The sequence below is a fragment of the Sparus aurata genome, chromosome 18, assembly GCF_900880675.1.
Source record: "Sparus aurata chromosome 18, fSpaAur1.1, whole genome shotgun sequence".
Taxonomy (NCBI): Eukaryota; Metazoa; Chordata; class Actinopteri; order Spariformes; family Sparidae; genus Sparus; species Sparus aurata.
The window spans coordinates 19,189,291-19,212,499 of record NC_044204.1 but is presented as its reverse complement, the minus strand read 5'-3'; the positions used below and the strand labels follow the sequence as shown (position 1 = coordinate 19,212,499).

The following is a 23,209-nucleotide window of genomic DNA, read 5'->3' as shown; positions in this document are numbered from 1 at the left end:
ATGGGAATGTGTAAACAAGAGGTTATTTGAAAGGGAAAAAGCTGTTTTTTAAATGTGCGTTTCGCAGTTTACCTGCTGCTGTGAAACACTTTAATATTCCTTTGATTAAAAGCATCCCTCGACATAACAAAGCCCTGAAATGTTTTCCAGGTTTAACATTTGGCAACAGTTGAATAGTCTTTTTAGTATTGTGAAACTGCAGACCAGCAACCCTTTTAATCATCAAGCTGACACATTATTGTATTATCAGGTACATTAATCTTAGTGGCTGTGAAAACTGTTGATGTAAGTGATGATTGAGTCGGGATATTTTGAAATTGCATCAAACTGGGATTTAACTATTAAAACAACAAACATTCATGCTCGTCACCATTTTGATGTTGTTCCTATTAAATGTATCCTGAAGCTAAGAACTAAAGGGGAATTCTGTTCTGCCAAAAGGATTTGACATTATTCACACTTACCAAAAGTCTTGTAATCGGTCCATTAGATTGCCTCAGTTGGCGGTATTAAACAGCTGCAGTGGCTTCAACATAATCTGTTGAGGCAACTCTGACCGTCAAAGTTACTTCCATTAATAGTGCTTGTTTTTGCTACTGACAGGCTCTGGTTGTTATTATGTCTGATCAACATTACAGAAAACGATTCCCACTGAGACAGACCTTTTTGCTCAATAATAAAATCAGTTTTATTAATAGAAGCACAAGTCTTGTTATATGAGAAGTGTAAGGATGACTCATTTAACACCAAAACGAGGGCCCAGGTTTATATAAATACTGGAATTCTCCTTTAACAATGACCATTTAATAGTGATTTAGCAAGGATTGGTTGGTCCTCAGTTAAACAGCTTGCGTAACGTCATGTTTAAAGAAGACTAATTATATCTTTACACAATAAACTAAAGCTGGGTTGCATGTTCAAAATTTGAGAGCTAAAATGAACTACAAAATACATGGAGAAAGCAAAAGGCACTCAGAACATCTTCAAGTAAGGACTAGAAGACACAGAGAGTGTGTCCTAGTTTTCTGGTGAACAACTGAAAACTCCCGTCAAAATCCCATTAACACGAAAAATCCCAAATGGAGACAAAGCAGCTCCTCTTCCCCCTTTTGTGTATGTGTGACTGGGATTCTGTGTGCGTGTGTGTGCAGTGTATATTACCCTCGTCTGTGCAGCATCAGTAAGGCAGCGCTTCCACTTGCAGAATAGCATCTTTCTCAGTATGTGAATACTTTTCTGTGAGGGAGACATAGCATTGTGGTGATCTCATAGGACTCAGGGCAGATACGGGATCTGAATAATACTGAGTGCACTGTAGGGCCTTTGTCTGGCAGCAGGCTGAGTCAAGCCCTCTGTGCCAATTCAGACCTGAATAAATCAGGGAGCAGAAGATGAAAAATGAGAAAGAGGGGGGAAAAGGGTTGGCAGATAGACATCCCCTACATCATGGTCAGTCCTGTGACCTATGACCTTTAACCTGACTCCATATTGAGAAATATCAGCTGCCACCTGGCCAGGGCAACTTCTCTGCGATCACACAACATTTACCCATCTGTCCATTTTCTAAACCTTCTTCTGTCTGCTCAGGGTCACAGGGAAGGTTAGACTGTCCCATAATGCACTTGGGAAACACTGAGGAAATCCCCTTGAGAGTTTGCCAGTCTACCAAAGAGCTGAAGAAGAATATTTGATGATCAGCTGTAAATGTGTGTTGGCAGACGCAATAGATTTGACATGATCAGGAGGAAGTAAAGGATTAGACGAGAATAATTTGACATTAACTGTTTTATTTTTTGGCCTGTTGGTAGCTTTATTTGACAGGACAGGGATAAGAGACAGGGAAAAAGAGACAGGGTGCCATGTCACACTAATCTACAAACCCACTGGTTTTTGGCCTACTGTTCTGAAGCCTCCATTTAGGTATCATGTTCAATTCCATCTTTGTTATTTTTCTGGAGCCAGAAGTGAGCGTATTTGGATGAACTTATGGACATGCCTTGGTCGGGATTGGTCAATCACAACATGGTCATAACGTAACCACCCTGCTTCATCATTTATTTAACTCTAATTGGGGCCATAATTTACAAAATGAACATCATTCTGTATTGAAAACGACTCAAAACTCACAATTAAGACCAAAACAGTCATTAGGAAAAACTGAGGAAAAAGACTAAGCAAGAAGTAGGGGCATTTTCATACAATCGAACCTCTCTTTGAAACCAGTGGATTTGCCCCCCTCCAGATTTCCCATTGTAACATGATGCTTATCATGCAAAGTGGGCTGATAACATGGAATCTGATCTGAGGTTGTAAAAGCACGGTGAACAAACATGGTGGATTTAAGATGGGGAAAAAGGAGCAGCATTGCTTTGCTAACCTGACCTGTAACAGTGGCCCTGACTCTCTCATACTGCTAAGATAGCAGCTCCCTGCTTTCACTACTGCTTCACTGAGATTACTCAGTGAAGCCATGGGTAGCCATGGGTGTATGATGTGTGTGTGTATGTGTCTGAACATCAAAAGCTCCAGTGCTCCTTTGCTGCCCTTCAAAAGCCAGTTAATGCTTAAACAGGTGAGCCAGGGTGCACAAACCCTTAATTCTCTGACTCTATCACCATGGAGACGTCCCAGCCGCTTAAGAGGCCTAATGACTTTGAGTATGTTTCTCTCTCTGTGGCAGACTCATTAGAGTGGCCTAATTAGAAGGAGAGAGGATGCAGGTTCAAACTAGAAATGTGTTGTAGACATCAACTGCAGGATAAATACACACCCTCATTTAAATGATGTCTAGAAGTTTGTGCAAAGATAAGGGGAACTTAACCTAAGCTATGCACTACTTTAGGGAGATTTTAACTAAGATGTAAGGCTGGAGAGCAATTGTGCCGTGGAATGTGTGCTTCATATACTTTAGTTTCTGCCTAATTTAAGATTATGAAATGGTGCTTTCAAGTAAGCAATCAGCTTAAGCGCTAGTCTGGGAGTCAATGTATCAACCAATTATTTATGATGTAAACGACTGGGACAGAATACAATTCTAGACTTTCAGAGCATCTGTTTCCCCAGACTATTTCCTCCTTTTGTGTATTTGTGCGTACAAGTGAGTATCATGCAGTGTGGGATCCTTGCTGTATTTTATGATAACCTGAAGCATCTTCCCGTCTACAATAAAAACAGTGGGGAAGACATGTTTTCCCGCTTTTACCCTTAATTTGTATACCTTTACGGCCCCTCCAAACCAAATAAGTTTTTCCATATGCTCCCCTCACCTGCTGCTCCACTTCAACATGTTTTGCAGTGTCTGAAATGTATGTTGTATGTTATTTATTATGTGTTTGTTCAAGATGTCTACCCACATGATAGATTAACATGTCAAAGCCATGAGAAAGGAATTTTCCCTCCCAAGGGGAATACCTTCAACAGGTTCTTAATAATGGGCTTATTTAAAAGCTCCCCTATATTGTCATTCCTTTGAAATACATTTACAGAAGTTGGCACATTCAATTATATCTCACATAGGATCTAGGCAGTGCATTGACAATGGGGTCACCAGAGACAGTAGAGTAAAAGCAGGAATGGGTCAGCTGACAGGAAGAGGAAACAGAAGGCCGGAGGTGATAAGTGATGTCATCAGTAGAAGGAGGAAGTCCATCTCTGTAGGGGGCATATGGGCCATCCCCATACAGTTGGTCAGCCCATTAACTAATGTAGGACAGGAAAAGTGCATTGTTGGCAGCGTGTGGAATATGATCAAAATTGTTCTCTAAAGGGTCGTCAGTAGTCATCTTATCAGAACCAACATGATCTTTGAATGTTTGCTTTGAGGATTTTCAGCTTAATCTCTGTGTATTTGACCTAGTGTGACTAGCCCTGATTTTAACCTGCCATCTGGGTTTGTTTCAGGATGTCCGGGTTTGTACCAAGCGGCAACCTCCGAGGCTAAAAAATAAAGCCAAAGCCAAAGTGCCAAGAAGTGTTGTTCCTCAAATAGTGGCTGCAAAAGCAAGTCAGTCCCCACATAACCCGTGTCCAAATCCCCAACTTCTTAGCAGAAATGAACATGTTTACAGCCTGTTGCAAAAATGGTTAAGGTTAATTTAAACTTGCTTGTTTGCTCATTTAAATTACTATTATGGTTAAGGGCAGCTACACAGTGAGCAGTTTGCAAGTCTTCCCCTTAACTAATTCCTACTAATTCCTCTTGGCCGTGTTTGTGGTGATGATGGCATTCTGAGATACTCTTCTTGCAACTATCGCAAAAGGATCATGGCTTGATGTGCTGTTATTTGTACAAATGCATCAGTGCTAAGGGACGGCCAAGGGGCTTTTGGCTTTACAGATAATAGAAAGATTCTGAGTCTCTAGTGAGTGCCGACCTGGTCAGAGTCTAATTTGAACATAGACAAATAGAAACAAACACCCTAGGGGCCCGTTATTGCTCGCTAGCTTACATCAAATGAATAGTAAGTATTCTGGATGTTTCAGCTCAGATAAACCAGCAGTCAACACTATGCCTGTAACTCAAATCAACACAAGTGATATACAGTGAGGTCAAAGTTGATTATTTTTCTGCATGAACACATCTCGCTTGTTAGCCTGAGCTAGCTTGGAAAGTTAGAACCAGGAGTAAGTAATCAGGCTTAATTTGGAAAGGGAATAAACATCACTGGCACACACATTCAGCAGGTATGAAGCAACATTGGCATTGATTTCAGTGTGTGTTTCTGTCATCCTTATCAATTTAAGTTCAATATTTACAGCCCTCTTATCTCTGTTTTGCTTGCTACCAACTCCTGATGGGCATACCTGGCTCATTAGCCACTGAATGCTCCATTATGTTCACAAGCTAGTTGCTAACCTTGTCTATTGTTCTGGTTGGTATTAAAGAGGTTGCATATGTGTACACTGAAAATGGCTTGCCTGCTGGAAACAATATTAATTAGAGCAATAAGAATGACTCAAGACAATAATGTGGTTGACCGCAAAAAACAAAACAATGAGCTGAAAGACCCTAAAATGCTCTGTGGCGTTGAGGGGAACTGCAAGTTGAATGGCGATTCTCTGTGGTCACTACTAGGGAGCCTTTACGCATACATTTGATCCACTGTTGGTATAAAGATATTGATTGTATAGAGCTTCAATACATCTGCTCCATTCCTAAAAATGTATTGAAAATGCGCATTTAATAGCACCGGGCAATTAATTGAATCAGATTTTCACTTTGCTGGTGCTTGCATGATGTTTCCAAGTCAATGTGTAGTTGTGTTAGATATTTGCGATCTCATTATAGATGTAAATTATCATGATGAGCCTGATTTTTGCTATAATCGAGCAACATTTTTAAGTCGGACTGTGTTCACCCACCTCAGCTCCTGCCCTGGATAATGAATACACAGGAAAGACGGTAACAAAAAGACAGTTAGGTCATAGTATAGTCATCATACTGATTTGAATCATCTTCCCAATGAACCAATACTGTCTCTGTTTACCAACCGCGGACTCCAGAGGTTGCAGTTTGAGAGTGCCCGGACATGTTCCTTGCTGGAGAGAGGAGGATGTCAGACTTGGGAAATGCCTGGAATCTGAGGAGTAGAGTGGGAGGGGATTTCATCATGATAGGGCACAGGCTGGTGAGAGAAGACTGTGTTGGCACAGCGCGTAATGCAATTAAAAACCTCGAGCCCGTCTGGTTTACCTCATCTTTGTGTAAACCACATACCCCTCAGTGATCTATATACTGTAGAGCAAATTGGTGTGATCCGTCGTTGGTTTTCTGAACTACAGATGTCAGTTTTTCATCTGAATCATGACTCAGCCTTTTTTCTTCAACCATGCATGCCCCGTCTTTGATGACTGAGCTGGATGGTGGTATTTAGATAACCCTCACACGGCATGAAGATAACATTCAAACCCTGCTGTCTCTTAACTTCTCCTGTGACTCACTTAACATGAGATAAGATTATGCTTTTTCTCCAGCAAAAGATTTTCTTTTTTCCTTTCAAGAGTCGCTGGCTCATATTGTTCAGCTGCAGCACCCTATGTTTCTGGACACCTCAAAGTCTTCAACCTGCAGCGTTCTTTCATGTCGGATCAGGTTGGGAAATGGCTGTATATCTAACATGCCCAAAGACAATAAGGAAGGGGAGACTTCCAAGAGAAACCCAGCAGTTTTCATTAGATACTGATCTCTTGCAGAGTCACAGATGGTACAATCATTTGAGTTTCTCACAGCCGCTCTGTCTAGCAGGACTTACCTCTGTGTGGTTTTAAATTATGTACTTTCAATTGTTTTAGGTGTATGTGGTGATCTGTTGAAATGCACCATTTTCTGTTTTAACAGTCAATCTTGCTTTAGAAGTTATCTGTGTACATCAGATTGACACAAAACATGAGAGCTTTTGTACCCAGTTGTACTCGGAAAAAAAAATTGTGTGTTTTTACAACATGATGCTCTCATCCGTCCCTCCTCTGGCATCCACCGTCTTGTGTGACCTCACAGCGTCACCGAGGAGGTCAGAGGTCACGTTTAGTCACAGCGAGGAATGGTTTGTCAGCCCATATTAACCAAGGCTAGCAGGGTGTGTCTGTAGCATTTGTCACAGCTACAGAGGGTTTGGGGAAACGTTGGGAAACCCTAGAAATGCCTCAGGGAAGCTCTCTTGCCTGTATCAAATCAGATGGTAGGAGGACTGTAATCTTGCTGACAAACCAACCAACCAACCGACAAAAAGAGACAGGTGAAAACATAACCTTCTTGGCAGAGGTTAATGAAAGAAAGGGTGGGCAAAAAGTGTAATTCTGGTATTAATATCAAAACATATGTATGGTATTGGCACAAGAATCAAAAGTTTTTCAAACAAGGCCTGGAGCTAGGTGACATGCACCAGCATGTGCAGACAGACAGTAAGTGAATAAGCATGTTTTCCTCAAGTAGGGTATCAAACAATTATTGTTATTGATTGTCTTCTTGATTAATTAATTACTTGTATGGTCAGAAAATTGAGAAAAATGTCAGTCAGTGTGTCCCAAAGCTTGCAAGGGCATCCTCGGATATCTTGCTCTGTCTACAATCCAAAGATTTACTGTCAAATAGGATAAAAAATAAATAATAAAAATCGATTAATTGTGGCAGCTCCCACCAAAATGTGTCTCTTTTAACTCAAGTTTATTTAGATCCTAAAGAGGTCGAATGGGTCATTCCAGGATTCAAATCGACAGGTGATCTTATATTTCATTTTCTCCGTATAAATCTTATATAGTCACTTGTTTGCAGTCTGGTGCAGCCCTACAAACAGCTGACACTGTTTTCATTCTGCAACTGACATCCACTGAAAGCCTACACTTAAGAAAAGTGTGTTTTGTCTGTGCGCATGAGTTTCTGCATTGCGGTCCATGTGGTCGTGTGTTCGTCTGCGTGTGCTTGTGGGTTTGTTTGTGCAGCGTTAGTGCCTGTGTGACTGAAGGCAGCGTGTCGCATCGTGTTGAGTCTGCCTCGAGGCAACAAGTCATCCACGTGTAACCCCGAAGAGTCTCAACTTGCTTTTGCTTCCCCTCCACAGCGTTGACTCAGTCTCTCAGGCATCTTTTACTTCATTTGTTTTGATAAATTCTTTCACTTTACTTTTTCAGATAAAATTCAATCTTAAGAGATTGCCACTTGCAATTTCAGGTTCGCTGGGAACATTTTACCGGTATCTTCATGGGTGTTGAAGACGCTCTCATGTGAAGTAGTAACACAATGTCTTTACTGTATCTGGTATGTCAGTGGGTTCACTGGCATCTTCTGGATGGCCGCTTTTATGTGCGTCTAGTTAAAGGTTAATAATGTATTGAGGGAAGGAATGTGAGAGCATAAAGAATGTGAGTTAGCTATTAGTAGACATGTGTGTGTGTTTACACAGCAAGCCTTTCCCAGGTGCTATACAATCCCCGGGATTACAGGGGGATCTGACAAGGCTACACACACCACCACCACCACCACCACCACCATCCCCCCCAGAAGAAAAGAGAGGAGGGGAGGTTGGTGGGAGGGAGATAACAGATCAGAGGGAGGAAGGGGAGAGGTAAAGGAAGTGTGAATGCAGCGGTAGGCAGGCTTCAGCTCACCTCCACTACAAAGACTTCACAGGACGGAGCACACGGGGAGGCTTTGACTCTGGAATATCTCCTGCAGCATCTGCTTGTGTATGAATGAACCGGTTTGTCTCCTTGTTAACCTTGGAAAATGGTGGGACTCTCATCCACTGCTGTCGAGGGTAAGTGTTGAGGGGAAGTCTTTATAGTCAGTATATTAACACAGCAGGTATCTAAAGCCAAAGAAGGTGTAAGGATTTCTAAAGATATGTAAATATAGGGGATAATGTAAAGCTGTAAAGCAGTTTGCCTGAATGTGAGACATCAGGTGATGTTTACTTCATGAATTAAGCTTCACGTTTTGCTAAAAACCAAGAATGGCAATAATGTTGGATTGTTGAGAAAGCAACAGTTTGCCACCCAGACTCAACAACTGAGCCACTAGAGACTCTTTGTGGGATGCAATTTCTTGTGGAATGTCTCCCTGCAACAATATTGTGAAACGGAGCTGCTGCTGAATGACTGAATTTTGTCACTTTCGACATACTGTGAAAGTTATTTGTCTCATTATTTTTTGTGATGTGGGGCAATTTCAGTTAGCTCGGCACAATGAAACATTTAGCATGAACAGGAAGGAGTAAAAAAAACAAAACAAAAAAAACACCGACCTGTGCACATGATCGAGGTCACATTATTCTTCATATCAGGGTTTGTTGGGCATGTTGGCACAGGTGCTCAACATGCTGACATTATTCAAACACCCCCACCCCGCCTCTCTCTCACTCCCTGAAAGAGTTTGTACAGAAAGTCTGCTAATGCAAGCCTCTTTCATAGGTCTGAGTCTGCACTGTTAAACAAACTGCTCTCTCTGCTTCCCTACACACCCACACAAACTGCAGAGTCTTGCACTGTTAACAAAGTGAGGAATGTATTTAGTGTTTAACAGCAATTGTCAGACTAGTGTGAGGAAGTAAATGTTTGAGTGTGTCCGAAGCTGTGAATGGCTTTACACATTCCTATAGACATGATGCACTGCTCACACCTTCTGACGTGTCTAAAAATGTGGATAATTCCTCATAGTATCTCTGAAAGAATAAAAATAATCAGTATATCACAAGAAACTTTGTTGAAAATAAATGTGCTAAAATGAACAGAATGTAAAGAAATAGCAGTTTAGATGTTATGATGTCTGCATATTGTGCTGCGGAGATATCTACTGATGCTCGCACGCTAACCAGCTAGCCTCGCCGCATTATCAGGTATCGCAGTATTTACTCTCCTATGCGATACTTCTCATAATATTGAATATCGAACAGCTGTTACCTTCAGGCTTTATTTTGAAAAGAATATGCACTGTGATGTCATTGCAGCGGAGGCAACGCACAAGTTGTTTGTTGAGGTGGTAATGAGACCGGTGTCGGGTAGGTTACTGCAAGTTAATTGGTGATGTAGCAGCATGCATGCAGCGCTTTAATATACAGACATGGTGGACCAAGTTTCTAAGAAGAATTCCAGTTCGCCATTTTGGCAATATTTCGGCTTCAAAGCAGGAGAAAATGGCTAGCCAAGGGATTTGAATGAGACTACATTACGCTACATAATATTGTCTATCACAACATTTGGGTGGGACAATGTCATGATCTAAAATTCACTCAAGCCTATCCCCAAGCTCCCAGCTAGCCGCTAACGGCAGCTACAGTTAGCAGCAGTAAGCAGCGACTCCGGTGTTATACTGCCCCCTATTTGTGTTAAGTATGAATTTTCTTAAAACGTCGTCTTCTTAAAGCTGCAAATATTCCAATTTCGCCCCGTCTGGCTTTAATCAGACCAGGCTGTGTTATGTAGCAGTATTAACTCATACAAGCTTGTGTGTACTTTTCCTCAGGTGCTACAGGCTCACAATCTGATTTATCTGAGACATCAAAGACACACGGCTCACTCCGACACAGATTAACAGTTACAGTGGAGATTTAAGGGATCATGTGCTGTTTTCAGATGTGTGTGTAGTGTGGTGTTGATTATACAGAGGTATGACTGGGGATTTAAAGGGTGGTCTCGTGCGCCTCACATGCCAGATACTAGACAGTAATTCCTGTTCGCTCATTCTGGCATAAATGAAATAACACTGTAATCGTCAGATTGGATAATCAGCGCTTTGGATCACTGGTCCAAGTGGAATAGTGAAATTATGAGTGTTTTGACCTACTTCAGGCTTACTCCTCGAAAGCAACGCCTTGATTTCTTGTGTTACATTTGATTTAATGCTGACTGGTATAAATTTTAGTTTCTCTGTGAGTCATGCTGAGGATAAGGTTCTGCTAGGGGAAGCCCAGTGGTGCGCTAGAGCCAGAATCTAAACAGCTGGAACCTCTGGCAGAGATACGGGAATCACCAGGCCAAGACATCCCACTCCCATGAGCTTCCTCCCCCCCTTCCTCATTTTATTTCCCCAGAGTGAATCAAATCTTAATGAGGACGCATTCCAGCTCCCCGCATGAATTAATTCCTCATGCCACTTTCCAGCAAGCGTGCTTTTTTTTTTTTTTTTTTACAATGGGAGGAAACCGCACTATTAAAGACGACAAAGTGGTTAAACAGGCACAGGCGAACACACACACACACCTGGTGTAGCTCTTGTTGCTCTTCGCTGCAGCCTTGGCAGGGCATTGGAAAGCCCAGAGGAAGACCCACCTCAGGAAAGTATGCCTGTCTTTAAGGAGTGGAAGCGGTCTGAATTGTAGAACACCAGATACATCTTCCACCTCATCAAGACTTTCTGCTTGTCAGTAGTGATTACATACGAGGTTGTAATGGTCCAACATTCTGCCTTAACTCGTAATTTGCTCCTCACACGGGCACTAACAGGCTGGCTTGTTTTGCCTTTTCTCGACACTGAAGTTCACGTTTGACACGGCCCAGCAAACGCACATCATGCATGCGTTCTTGTGTGTATATTCTGTGTTTGTTTAAAGTAGCAGGTCTTGTTACCCTATGACCGCCCCCCCCGAACAAAGACTTTTCTGGCTCAGCAGCTGTCCCGTGGCTGACCCCAGCGAGGTGCACGGTTCAGCAGGTCTAATGTGGCCGGACTGTGAAAATGGGGGAGTGAGGGAGAGATGGAGGGAGTGAGAAGTGGGGGAAAGGCAGACAAGTGTGCCAGCAGTGACTCAGCCAGTTGTCGGGTTTTTTTGCTGAGGATTTTAGGATTATGGAGGTCGAGAAATACGTATTAGGATACAGCAATGCAGGGACAGAGAGGATACAAAACACACTAAAAGAAGATAAAGGAGGAATCTGAACAGGGCAGAAGGTTGCTGTTCTCAGGATGTCCAGCGGTTGCAGGAGTGAGACGGTTTATTTATATTCTGTCTGAAAACAGGGAGTGGGCCGGTCCCACCTCTCAGATCAACATAGATTCCTATAAGCTGAGTGTTACAGACTGTGAAGACTGTGTGTGTTTTGCAGGAGGTCTGCCTGTCTGCCAGCACTTGCTTTTGTGAGTCTGTGACTTTAAATCTCCCGACTGCAAGATAAAGATCAGGCCCCTGCCTGCTGGTACATTTGGCCCCCTCCAGGCTCTGTAAAGTGGTCCTTCAGTTATTCCTGTCAGAATCTCATATTTCTGCCAACATCTTTACAGCACAGTTAATTTACCTTGTCAGCATCGGGAGTGACAGCTGAGTGCAATTGGGATTTGTGCCCATCGGTGTGTGAGCCAGCAACATTTCAGAGCTGCAGCAGAAAGAAAACTCAGATAGTCTTTTCACTCCTTGTGCGGGATGTTCCATTGGTTTTCTGTGTTGAGAGTTATTTTTGGCAACTTGGGTTCCGCTTTTCTTCAGGGTTAATGAGCAATTAGCAAACGTGTTTCCTGTCGCCTCAGCCTTTTTGTTGTTGTTTAGTCTGACTGGTCACAGAGAGCGAGGGAGAGGAGTGAGTCTGTGTGATAAGGTGGCGGACTGTTATTGACAAACTGTGAAGCAAAGTGACAGAGAATGAAAGAAATACACAGTAATAAGCTCTCTGACATCCACCTCGGGGGTTTGTTTAGACTTGTCAGTCTGACCTTTGGCCTCTACTGATACACTGAACCCGTGTCCCCCCCTGACCTTTGCCCTCTCTCTGTGCAGCGATGGAGGTGTTGGTGAACGAGCTGGGCGTACTGCTGAAGATGCTAGACCAGGAGAACCTCAGCTCCTCTACGCAGGAGAAGAAGACCTCTGTGTGGAAGCTCCTGCAGCAGATACAGCCACCAGGTCAGGAGAGACGGATGGAGTGACTTTGACGCTTAAAACTTAACTAAAATTATCGCTGAATGTGAAGGAACAGTTTTGACATTACGGCTTCCATGTATCGTGTGGCAAAGCATATTCAGCACAGCTCACTGAGCTGAGCTTTACTTTTGACAAATATGCTACTATCAGTTATCAGTCTCCTTGATTATTGATAATCTGTATCTGTACCAGATAAAAACATATTGGTCTATCCCTAACTTCAGGTATATGTTGTGGGATAGAGGTCATGGAACCACATCTCCAAATTGCAGTTTAAAGGGTAAAATTTCAGAAACCTGAGCTGATGTTTCTTCAAACACTCAGTTAGTGTGTATGTTTGCTCTTTCTTTCCTCGCCTCCAGTTTCAGGAACAGACTACATCTACATGAACTCATCAGTGTACAGAAACGGCACCAGCTTTGTCGAATCCCTCTTCGAGACATTTGGTGAGTTTGAGTTTCACCGCCGTGCTGTAAGATAAACACCTTTCATACATACACAGCATAGACTTCAAATATCCTGTTATCTGTGTATACAAAGTGTGAGATTAAATGTATGATGTTGTTTTTGCAGACTGCGACATCGGAGACCTGAAGGATGTCACGGATGATCTGAAAGAAGAAAAGAACACTCAAGCTGACACTTTAAAACAGGCAAGTGGCCCATATACAGTAAATCCCTGAGGGGATGAGGGATGTATGTAGTTGTAGGTGTGTTATGCTCTCCATGTTATTTGCAAAGGGCTATTACACGTCGAAATGACTTGTGGAGATGAAGCAAAGAAAAACAGAGATTGGATTCCATGTTGTGGGGGTTCCCCATGCACACATACTCATCACTCTGCAAGCTGCTGGAAGAGTTAAGATGTAGGGACCCGCCCAGCGCCCATGTGTCTAATTTATGGATATCCATTTGAGGCTGAGATTCTGTTTCTCTCTGATGGTGTAGTTCTTAGGCTGTGAATAAAAAAGCCTTTAATGGTTGTGGAGGAAATTTGAGAGCCGTGTTTGTGTGTCTCCATTAGCAGAACTGTGCAGACTCTCCAGCCCCGCACTCAGCTGACTCCCCTCCCCCTCTGCCAACAACGCCACCTCCCGAGGAGTACTATGAGGAGGCAGTGCCCCTCAGTCCTGGCAAGCTGCCAGAGTACATCATCACACGAGGTCAGCATCTTTCATCTACGCTGAACTCAGTGACTCGAGTGTCATTTTGCTGTAAAAAACCTCAGCGCTCTTCGGTCGTATCGCACTTTTCCAAACATACAAGGTGCAAGTTGGAACATAAGGACAAATTAGTAGGTTTTTTTTTTCCATTTTCAGTCAGGCCGAGCCCTCCCAACTCTATAGAGGATGGATATGAGGATGCTGAAAACAATTACCCCACCACCTGCATAAACACACACCGCAAAAACTCATGTGAGTTACCCTGCAACATTTGCAAAGCTACAGCATAAAGTCTGCCTTTTTTACAGCAAGTGAACCACGTCTCTTATTGTCGCTCTCGTTGCTCTGTCAGACAATGACTCAGATGCTCTGAGCAGTTCCTACGAGTCCTACGAGGAGGATGAGGAAGAGAGGAGCCCTGGCGTCCGACTCACTCATCAGTGGCCCTCGGATGAGAGCTCCATGCCTCCTGCCAGGGACTGTCGCATCTGCGCCTTCCTGCTGCGTAAGAAACGCTTCGGACAGTGGGCGAAACAGCTCACGGTGATCCGGGAGAACAGACTGCAGGTGACGAAAGCTTGTAATCATCCATTAAGGTTACATTCTCAGCCTCTTCTTCAACTTAAATTATCCTACTTGTGCTCCTATCTGCAGTGCTACAAGAGTTCTAAGGACACATGCCCCTATGTGGACCTGCTGCTGCCCCAGTGCACTGTGGTATATGCACCCAAAGACAGCAAGAGGAAGCACCATGAGCTCCGGTTCACCTTGCCCAACGGAGATGCGTTGGTGCTGGCCGTGCAAAGCAAAGAGCAGGCCCACAGATGGCTCAGGGTAAGCTATACTTCGAAATGATGTGCGCATGCAGGATTACAGGCCCGCAGCATAGCCATCACCTCTTCGACAATCACTGGAAGTGGGTTTGACAGGGTGGAAAAACAAACCTTTAAAAGGGAAGTTAACAGTCGCAGGTGACACGTGTAAAATATCCCCACAGGTCGTAAGAGAGGTGAGCGGTCAGAGCGCGGGGCCTGAGGAATCTGCATCTCCCATCATTCCAAGAAAAACTGAACTTGACAAGGTAAGTGCAGAAGGCGTCCCAGCATGTCCCCCACAGTTATTATCCTGAGGACATAATTTATATTCACAGCTGAGGTGAGGAAAAGTTGGTGGCAAGTGGCAATTGTGTTGTCACCATCAATTTTCCTAAACAATTGCTCTGCTAGGCACAGGACCCGGTGATACCTGTATTTGGCTCAGAGAACAAAGCGGAGATGTGAAGAGTAATTGGGTGTTAAGGCAGCAATGATAGGGGTGGTAGTGAGTCAGTGTTGGAACAGGCGCTTCCTCCTCAATAAAGCTCACCGACCTGTCAGGACATCAACTGCAAAATAAAATCACAGGATGAAGAGACAGGAGCCATAACGTTGGTGAGAGGAGAAGCCTGTGTGTGTGATTATGTGTTCAACCTGAGACAGCATGTGAGGGGGTGACAGAATCCAGAGGCAGATACACATGTAAGCCCGTCTTAAGTACAGTTATTTAGCTCTTGATTAGTCTAGCAGGGCTCAAACGCTGCTATTGAAAGTCCAAACATGTGTTTTTGTTTTGCTTCCTCAGAGGTTGTCTGCAGAGAGGAACACTTCGGATTCAGACAGTGTGGGAGTGTCAACTGCAGAGAACGGCAGAGAGAACGGTGAGACAAAAAAAACGATGAACTCCAGGTCCTAGCCTCTTTTGACAGTATCTATCTCACAGTCTTCATCAGCGTCTCCAGCACGCTTAGTTGTCATCACGTAATTTAATTTCCGGACTGCTGACTTCATGTTCTGTGGGTTGGATGGTAGATGTTTACAAGTTGTGAGCATTCATGCGTTTTGACAAATCAAAACAGCTGTAAGATCAGTGTGTGTAATATAACGCAATATGGGTTAAATTATCTTGAAAGAAAAACTTCTGACGTGAGACATCCATATTTATTTGGTTCTCAGGCACTTCTCTGTTATTAAGTTCCAAGTCGGATATATAGGAGCTTTCCAAAACATCTGACGTTCCTCACTTTCATAATTATGATTTACATGTTGACATGAAGACTAATTACGAGTCAGAAACGTCTTAAGGTCACAGCAGAGTTCAATGTTGGGAACGGAAACGGCAACTGTATCTGCATGAAGAGGGAGAAAACTCATCATTGCATCTTTTTTGTGTGTTTTAAGTGAATTGAAGTTTTCATACACCAAAGATACATTTAAAAGACAAAACATTTCAAGCAGCATCCGTGTGATTCTTAAATTTTTTGATGTAGGCAAGGTAAAACGTGGGGCTTTCGCTGCGGGCCGTAAAATCACCCGCATCATCAGCTTCTCCAAGAAGAAGCCACCTCGGCCAGGTGATCCCCGTGTATCCTACAGCGACCCTCGACAAGGTTAGACCCCACTCTGCTGTCACTCTTTAGGTCCCCAAGTGTGCAGATGCATCATTTATCCTTTCCTCGTCTCCATGCAGGCTACCTGTCGCTGCTGGTTAATCAAGTGTGGCGGGAGCAGTGGTGTTGTGTGTGCAGAGGCTCCCTGCACGTCTACCATGACAAAGGAGACCCACGGACCTGTTTTCCTTCACTTCCCCTCCACGGCTGTGAGGTGGTGCCGGGGCTTGGACCAAAACATCCCTTTGCCTTCCGAATCCTACGGAACAGCATGGAGGTGGCTGCTCTGGAGGTAAAATACGATGCTTCTGTTCCCTGTTGTAAAGCTGTGCTTTAATGTTACCCTCAGCTCTCCTGAGGATTTTAGCATCTTCCACCTCATTGTTGGACAAAGCTCTTATAAATCCAAACCCTAATCCTAAAGAGCCAGATATTTTGCTGATCTAAAAGGAGAATGAATGTTAGTCGCATTTCTGTCCACCCAGCAAATAAGTGTAAGTGCTAACATGTGTCCATGTCTGCTGGATGTGTAAATACATATCACAGTTATGGTCATAATGTGTCAATGTATCTTTTACAACTTCTTCTGCTGCTCACAAGTTGCCCAAAAAATCAATGGATAATGATTTAATGATCATGTTTTTTTTTTTTTGATTTTTTCAAAGCTGATTTGTTTGTTTTTTTAGGCCAGCAGCTCTGAGGAACTTGGAAGATGGCTCGGCGTCCTCTTAGCTGAGACAGGCTCCGCGACGGATCCAGAGTCACTGCATTACGACTATGTTGACGTGGAAACCATCGCTAACATCCGCGACGCTGCGCGGCATTCCTTCCTGTGAGTGAGGCAGAGAGGGGGAGGTAGAATATTCGGACGAGGTCAAAGCGAGGCCGATGACCAATGCAATGATGTTTAGACCTCACGCAGATTTCATTTCCCCTCTTCCTCTGACCCTAGGTGGGCCACATCCTCCAGCAGTACCTCCACGGACTCCAGGACATATGATGAGGTCCCGAATGAGGACATGCAGGTGGGACGCACATGCTCGGACGCACACATACACTTTCGAGTTCACTTAGACCGCATGTGTGATGCTTCACTTTGATGTGACAAGATTGGAGGCTTCATGTCTGTGTGTGTGCAGCTGCTGGGCACTGTCAGTGTCTGAATATGACACTCCATATCAGTCACCCGAAACAGACAGACAGTGCTCTGTTCCACACCTATCAATGACAGCTTTTTGTAGGCCAGAAAAAGCAGTGTGTGGGCATGGGCGAGGGAAAATAAGACAAAAAAAGAAAAAGCATTCAAACCGGTGACAGGAAGGCTAGAGGTCACGGCAGTTTTACAGCCAGTAAACCTCTTTCTTAACCCCGCTGACAGACACTTAAAGGCATACCTCTCAGCACCTACAAATGCACACACTCTCAGTGCCCTCTGACTAATAAATCGGAAGATTTGTTGACCGCTTAATCTGATATACAAACTTTGCCTTTTTTCTTCTCTCTCTCATCCTTCTTTTTGCATCCTGCCACATCGGTCATGTCCCTCCACTCCCACCCGACCCCTCCCAGTCAGGGGAGAACCGCAGGCAGCAGTCTGGGAATCAGGGGAAGCGGCGCTCAAGTTTCTCCAGCAGCGACTCTGACAGAACCAAGCCTGCCGTCTCCCTCAAACGGACAGGCTCAAGTAAGTGCACTTAGTTGGTTTTCCAAAGAAACATTACCATACCTCCAGTAATACTGAGACTATTCTCATGAACTCACAGACAGGCACTTATTTATGCAGGAAAAACTCTGAGAGTGAGCTTTCATCGGCAGGAGTGCTTTTTAAAGACAGCTAAGTAATGGCAAGGAAAAAGTTTGATTACGCCCTTTGTGGCTTCAGAGGGAGCTAAGGCTGATGAATCTAAGAGGAGTTGGAAGTGAATGCATTACCTAGCCCATTGTGACCCACTTCTCATCTCTGCTTGATGAATCTTAACACTCCCAAATCTCTGATTGAGCTGCGAGCAGTCATGTTGCATTGTGGGTAACGTAGGCACCAGATTTTGACACTAAAGAAGAATGATTGGACTCAAGAAGGTGTCTTGACTCCATTCTTATTTCAAACTGTGCATATTCATTTTATTCCCTGTTTTGAGAAATCGTCATTTTTCAGTAGCACGGCAAGATCTGGAAAAACAAAATTAACTTTAAATTATTAATGCAACATTATGTCAAAATTGGCATATTGTATGATTTGGCGCCCTCCACAGTTTCTATGTACCAATTCCAGGTCCGTAAGAATGTGTCAGATGTAATGTAGATGTTAACTACATTTAAAAGCTATATTTTGAAGTAAACATGTGTAACACTGTGATCCTTCCCTCTCACTGAAGTAACAGTGCAGAAACAATGATACTGGGCGGGAGTGGCTGAGACAGAGATACCAGTCACCCTGTTACAAGACACTGAACCATCAACATGAGTTTGAGGCTGTTATATCAGTAAAAACACTGAAAACCGTTTAAAGTTGATGGGGGCACATAGTATAGAATTAAAATTGTGCTGCAGTGTTTATGTGCATGCTGAATTGTGTCAGAATTTGCATATAGAATAGTGGCACTTGCATTTCTTTGTGAAAAGCAGAGGACTGAAAATAGATCCTTGTGGAACTCCTTTGTTAATGTTAATAAATTGAGTTTTCACACCATCAGCCACAACACACTGTGATTTGTGATGCCAGTCATTTCTGGCTGAGCCCATATCTGTAAGACACTTCAGTTAAATATGATGATTCATGCATCTAAAACATCATAACACAGAATGATAAACAGAGCACATGTTCATTGTTATCTAAACTATCCACCCACAACTAACCAGACCGCTGAGATGTAATCTGTATGTAGGACCAGATCTTTTAAAAAGCTGCCCTCCTGTGTCTCTACAGCTTGACACCCCTCTCTGCTTTACATCTGCCTCTCTCCAAAGAAAAAAAGGAAAAAAATCAGGGTAGCAGCCTGCTGCCCTGCGAGGAAAACAAGAATAATACAGATGTTACTTCTTAATATAGTTTATAGCTGACACTTCTCATCCAATCCTTTTAGTGGTGTACCAATTCACAGTCGTGAAATCTGAGCTTGTATCCGGCTCGATATGCCCCTTTTCCCTCTCTCCTCTCAATCATCTTCTCACTTTCCATCCATAATCTCATCCCTCTTCACTCGCCTCTCCCATTTGCTGTCAGTTGGCCTCTGCGGAGATGAGCATCCCGAGTCTGGGAAAGTGATATTGGTGTGGTCGTCCGTCTCAGTGCTCTCCTCAGCGCCGGCTCACTGTGACGTTCTGACACATCAAAGAGCCGACGCTCTCCGGGGCTGAGAGCTTCAGGATGTAACCTGAGATTTATAGGACACTCGCATTAGATCTGCTGTCTTGCCCTCTTGACCTCTCCCTCTGCAGGAGTGTGTGTGTGTTTTAACTTTCATCCATTCGTCATTTCATTGTTTCCACCCAAAATTCTCTCTCTGAATTATTAAAAAGGTCGAATTTGTGTGCTAGATGCAGAGGTGGCGTCATACTGGCGTCGCACGAAGGAGCATGACATTAACAGAGACATGCAGAAAAATATCGCCGTGAGAAGTTTTGTCTTCTTCCCATAACCCCTGCACCTTTGACCCCTCACCTTCACTCTCTTCTCACATCTCCACCCAGACGCCAACCAGTATGGAAGGTATGGGAAAACACGAGCTGAGGAGGATGCCAAGCGTTACCAGAAAGAGAAAGAGGAGCTGGAAAGACAGAGGGATGGGATACGAAATGCACTTGTGACCCTTCGACAGGAGAAGAGAGAGCTGAAGGAGGAGCTGAAGACAGCCTCTGGTAAGGAGACACAAATCAAAACAGATTCCTCTCAGTCATTACTGAACTCATTTCCCATCCAACTCTTTAGCTCTTTAGTATCCCAGTAACTGTTGTCTCAAAACAAACAGCATAGCTAGAACATACACCTTCTGTTTTCACCTTGATTCCTGGTAATTATCTAAGGAAGGAGAAAGAAAAGGGGCCACCAAGTCTTCCTAAGCAAGTATTTGTTTGTAAGTCATATTTGGTCTGCTAATTACCCAGAATTCTTCCATTTCAAGTGGATGTTCTGTATCCATGCTCTGTGTCTGACCCTGACATCCATTATTAGAGGGCCGTATGAGAAGAGACTTTCCCTACAGGGATAAATTAAACATCTAATTGTTTTTTTATTATTAAACCAAAAAAAGATGCATGTGAAAAATTCCATCTTTGTCTAATTCATTTCCTGTCGTTTCACATAGTGTGGTGGAAGATGTCATCATATTTTATTTTAAGTAAAAGTAGCACCCCAGATTGTGAAGTAGTGAAGTGTTTGTACAATATTGGCTTTTTTTCTGCAACAATTTATCATAATTCCTGGATTTTATATTTAAGTGTTTAACGCGAACGGCGCAGTATGTGTAGCTGTAGTAAAGTAAAAAGTACATCAGTTTGCCTCTGAAAAGTACAAAGTCACAAGATATGGAGTAATTCACGTCAAGTTAAAATACTGCTATATTGCATTTACCGTAAATATAGTACTGGAGTAAATGCACTTTAATGTAAGTCATACTGAAGATGAGAACATCTACACAATCTATTTGTCTAATCCTTGTTTATCTTTGTTTGTCTTTGTGTTTCTGTGGAGCAGAGAGGAGGAAGTCCTCCCTGAACAAGCGTGTGTCCGAGCTGGAAGAAGCCTGTCGAGCTAAAGAGGCGGAGAGGGTGGACCTGGAGCTACGGCTGACTCAGGTCCAAGAGAACCTCAAGAAGAGCCTGGCCGGTGGATCGCTGGGTGCGCCTGTTGAGGCTAAACCACCTGTTAAGGTATATTTGCATGCTGAAATACATGTTCATACCTGCCTGCGCACGCACCTTTTTATTTACATCATCACTTTTTTATGCGTAGGCCTCCAGTAAAAAGACGCAGAATATCTACAGTGAGTCTCTGCCAGTAAATTGTGCTCTAGAGATGCGTCGGAGACCTCCATCTGTTTACGCCTCTTCTTCAGGAACCGTCATGCAGAAGGCAAAGGTAACTCCAGCTGATTCCATTCATCTAATGGGGTTTCACAGTTCACACAGTATGAGATAGACAGCCTCCACAACACAACAGAGTGTTGGTGCGGCCATTTTGAGCACTTACAGTTGAGCACTTGGTATGTGTGAGGGATTATTGTTTGATATCACTTTGTTCAGCTGCTCCTGCTTTCACAGTCTAATTCACATTATTCATAAAGTAATGATACCATCAGGTCTATAGTAGGTGATTTAGTGAACAATATAAAAGCAATATATTTCCAGAAGTTGCTGACTGAGATTTTCTCTTTTTATCACCTTTTCTTGGTCATTGAATTACTTTGCTGCACAGATGTTAAAGAAACTGGTAGAAATAAGTCATGTCATTAATCTTGGAATGTCATTATCTTAAGCAGTTAAGATGATGACATTGGCTCAGGCCACATTTTTCTGAGTCTCAGAGAGTAGAAACTGAGCCTGATCAACAGGTGTTTGCTTTTGTTTTACTTTGTCATACAGTTTTTACCAAGGTTACAGCTTACTCTAATATTTCTTATTTTCACACTTTCATTTTGGCACTATATCTTCACTAAAAAAACTTGAAAGCCTCATCTCTTTTGATGTGACCAAACCCTAACCCCAACCCTGATTTTATATCTTTATTTTTGCCCAATCCCAGCCCAGTTTGTGTTGGTACTAACTTACTTTGATGATTTTAATGGTGATGAAGGCACAACGCAGATACAGCCGAAACCTTTAGTGTTCATCCTCTTAATTTGCGCTTCTGTTTAATTTTGTCTGAAAATTAATTGATATAAATCTCAGTGAAGCACTGTTCACCAAGCTAATTGTTATTGTTGTAATTATAAACACGTCTATGTGAAGCCATTTCCTTAATTCTTTGAAATGTGAAGATATTGTGTTTAACAATGTTGCCCTGCTCTTCCACTTCACTGCACTACTATAAACTGGAAATTACCCAGTTAAATTAATTTGGCTCAATCTGCATGTGCTATGGGCTCGGATGAATTTGTTTTTTGTTTGTTCATACACACATTTCCTTTATAAAAATGCAACAATACACTAACACACATTTTGAATAGCTTTTGTATTTTCATCTGTGCATTTAACCTGCGGTCGCTTGAGATTTATTTCTTGGAACAATCGCCTTATTTTCACAGTTGCTACATCACTGCCATGTTTTTCTGTTGCTACAGGAATGGGAGTCAAAGAAAGGAACCTAAGAGAAGAATCATGGAAACGACTGGAGAAAGAATGAATGAATGTCGATATCGTACTATCATGACATCCAATCCTACTTAGGAAAACCTCTCCATCCACGTTCCCAAGCACAGACTTGAGGAAATATACTGTAATGAAAGAAATTAGCCACTAGGTGGAGGTACAGCTCGCTGAATATTTACTCTTCTGTCTTCCTGAACGGAAAACTCCAAATGTGAGGAATCCAAAGACTGCTCACTGTCCTGTATCCAAGTATTTTTCATTGTCTTTGGTGGTTCACATGTGGCAAAAAAAAAAAAAAATAGAAGAGAGAGAGAGAGAGAGGACGAATAAGGACACAAGAAAAGTGAGTGCTGAGCTGCAGCGTTGTGATTGAGAGGTGACACAGGATTGTGTTCTCCTCCTGTGTTGCACACAGTGAAATTGTTAATGTGAGACAAGTGATGGAAAATAAGAGGATGGAGGCAGATTAAGCCATGTTGTGCCTTTTTATATAATATAATGTTGTGTTTTTTCCCCCTGTGTGTACAGAGTGAGCCATGACTACTGTTTCCGTATGTTTTATACTTTTATACTTCATTTCTCGTCATCACCTTCGGACTCGCCTATCAGAGTTATTCAGCCGAGTGCCACGGAGGGCTGAGTGTATCCTCATTTTTTGGCTGCACTCATTAGCTTCTCCCCCTTCAGGGTGAAGCTGTGCTACTCAGTAAACACCACCTGCTGAATAATCTGTCTGGAACCAAATCCCACTCCCACTTGAGCCTCTTTGGCAGAGATTCAACAACAGTTAAATACTCCTGATAAGGATAATTGAGTGACTAACAGAGTGATATAATCTTTCCCGAGTGGGAAAATCTCCACTGTGTCATCGTAACAAGTTCTTCAGCTGTCTCGTGGTTGACTTTTGCACTTTACTGTTCACCTACCTGGATAAGGGAATAATAAATGTGTGTCTTATTCTCAAACATCTG

At 43.0% G+C, this 23,209-nt stretch overlaps 1 protein-coding gene across 4 annotated transcripts in view; it reads left to right on the top strand.

The window, feature by feature from the left end:
• afap1l1a (actin filament associated protein 1-like 1a) overlaps window positions 1-23,203 on the top strand; it is a 28,680-nt gene extending 5,477 nt beyond the window's left edge. For 2 of the 4 annotated variants that reach the window (XM_030397325.1, XM_030397324.1), the window contains exons 3-20: window positions 12,201-12,326; window positions 12,707-12,790; window positions 12,918-12,997; window positions 13,369-13,507; window positions 13,664-13,759; window positions 13,860-14,074; window positions 14,162-14,341; window positions 14,505-14,588; window positions 15,128-15,203; window positions 15,813-15,932; window positions 16,013-16,224; window positions 16,619-16,764; window positions 16,885-16,957; window positions 17,502-17,616; window positions 19,623-19,790; window positions 20,626-20,801; window positions 20,884-21,009; window positions 22,211-23,203. In XM_030397325.1, coding sequence (XP_030253185.1) covers window positions 12,201-12,326; window positions 12,707-12,790; window positions 12,918-12,997; window positions 13,369-13,507; window positions 13,664-13,759; window positions 13,860-14,074; window positions 14,162-14,341; window positions 14,505-14,588; window positions 15,128-15,203; window positions 15,813-15,932; window positions 16,013-16,224; window positions 16,619-16,764; window positions 16,885-16,957; window positions 17,502-17,616; window positions 19,623-19,790; window positions 20,626-20,801; window positions 20,884-21,009; window positions 22,211-22,237 — 2,243 coding nt within the window. In that variant the 3' untranslated portion in view covers window positions 22,238-23,203. Of the gene's footprint in view, window positions 1-8,075; window positions 8,253-12,200; window positions 12,327-12,706; window positions 12,791-12,917; window positions 12,998-13,368; window positions 13,508-13,663; window positions 13,760-13,859; window positions 14,075-14,161; window positions 14,342-14,504; window positions 14,589-15,127; window positions 15,204-15,812; window positions 15,933-16,012; window positions 16,225-16,618; window positions 16,765-16,884; window positions 16,958-17,501; window positions 17,617-19,622; window positions 19,791-20,625; window positions 20,802-20,883; window positions 21,010-22,210 lie in introns of those variants that run through there. The other 2 variants (XM_030397323.1, XM_030397322.1) reach the window with 2 other exon arrangements.
• The last annotated feature ends 6 nt before the right edge of the window (window positions 23,204-23,209 follow it).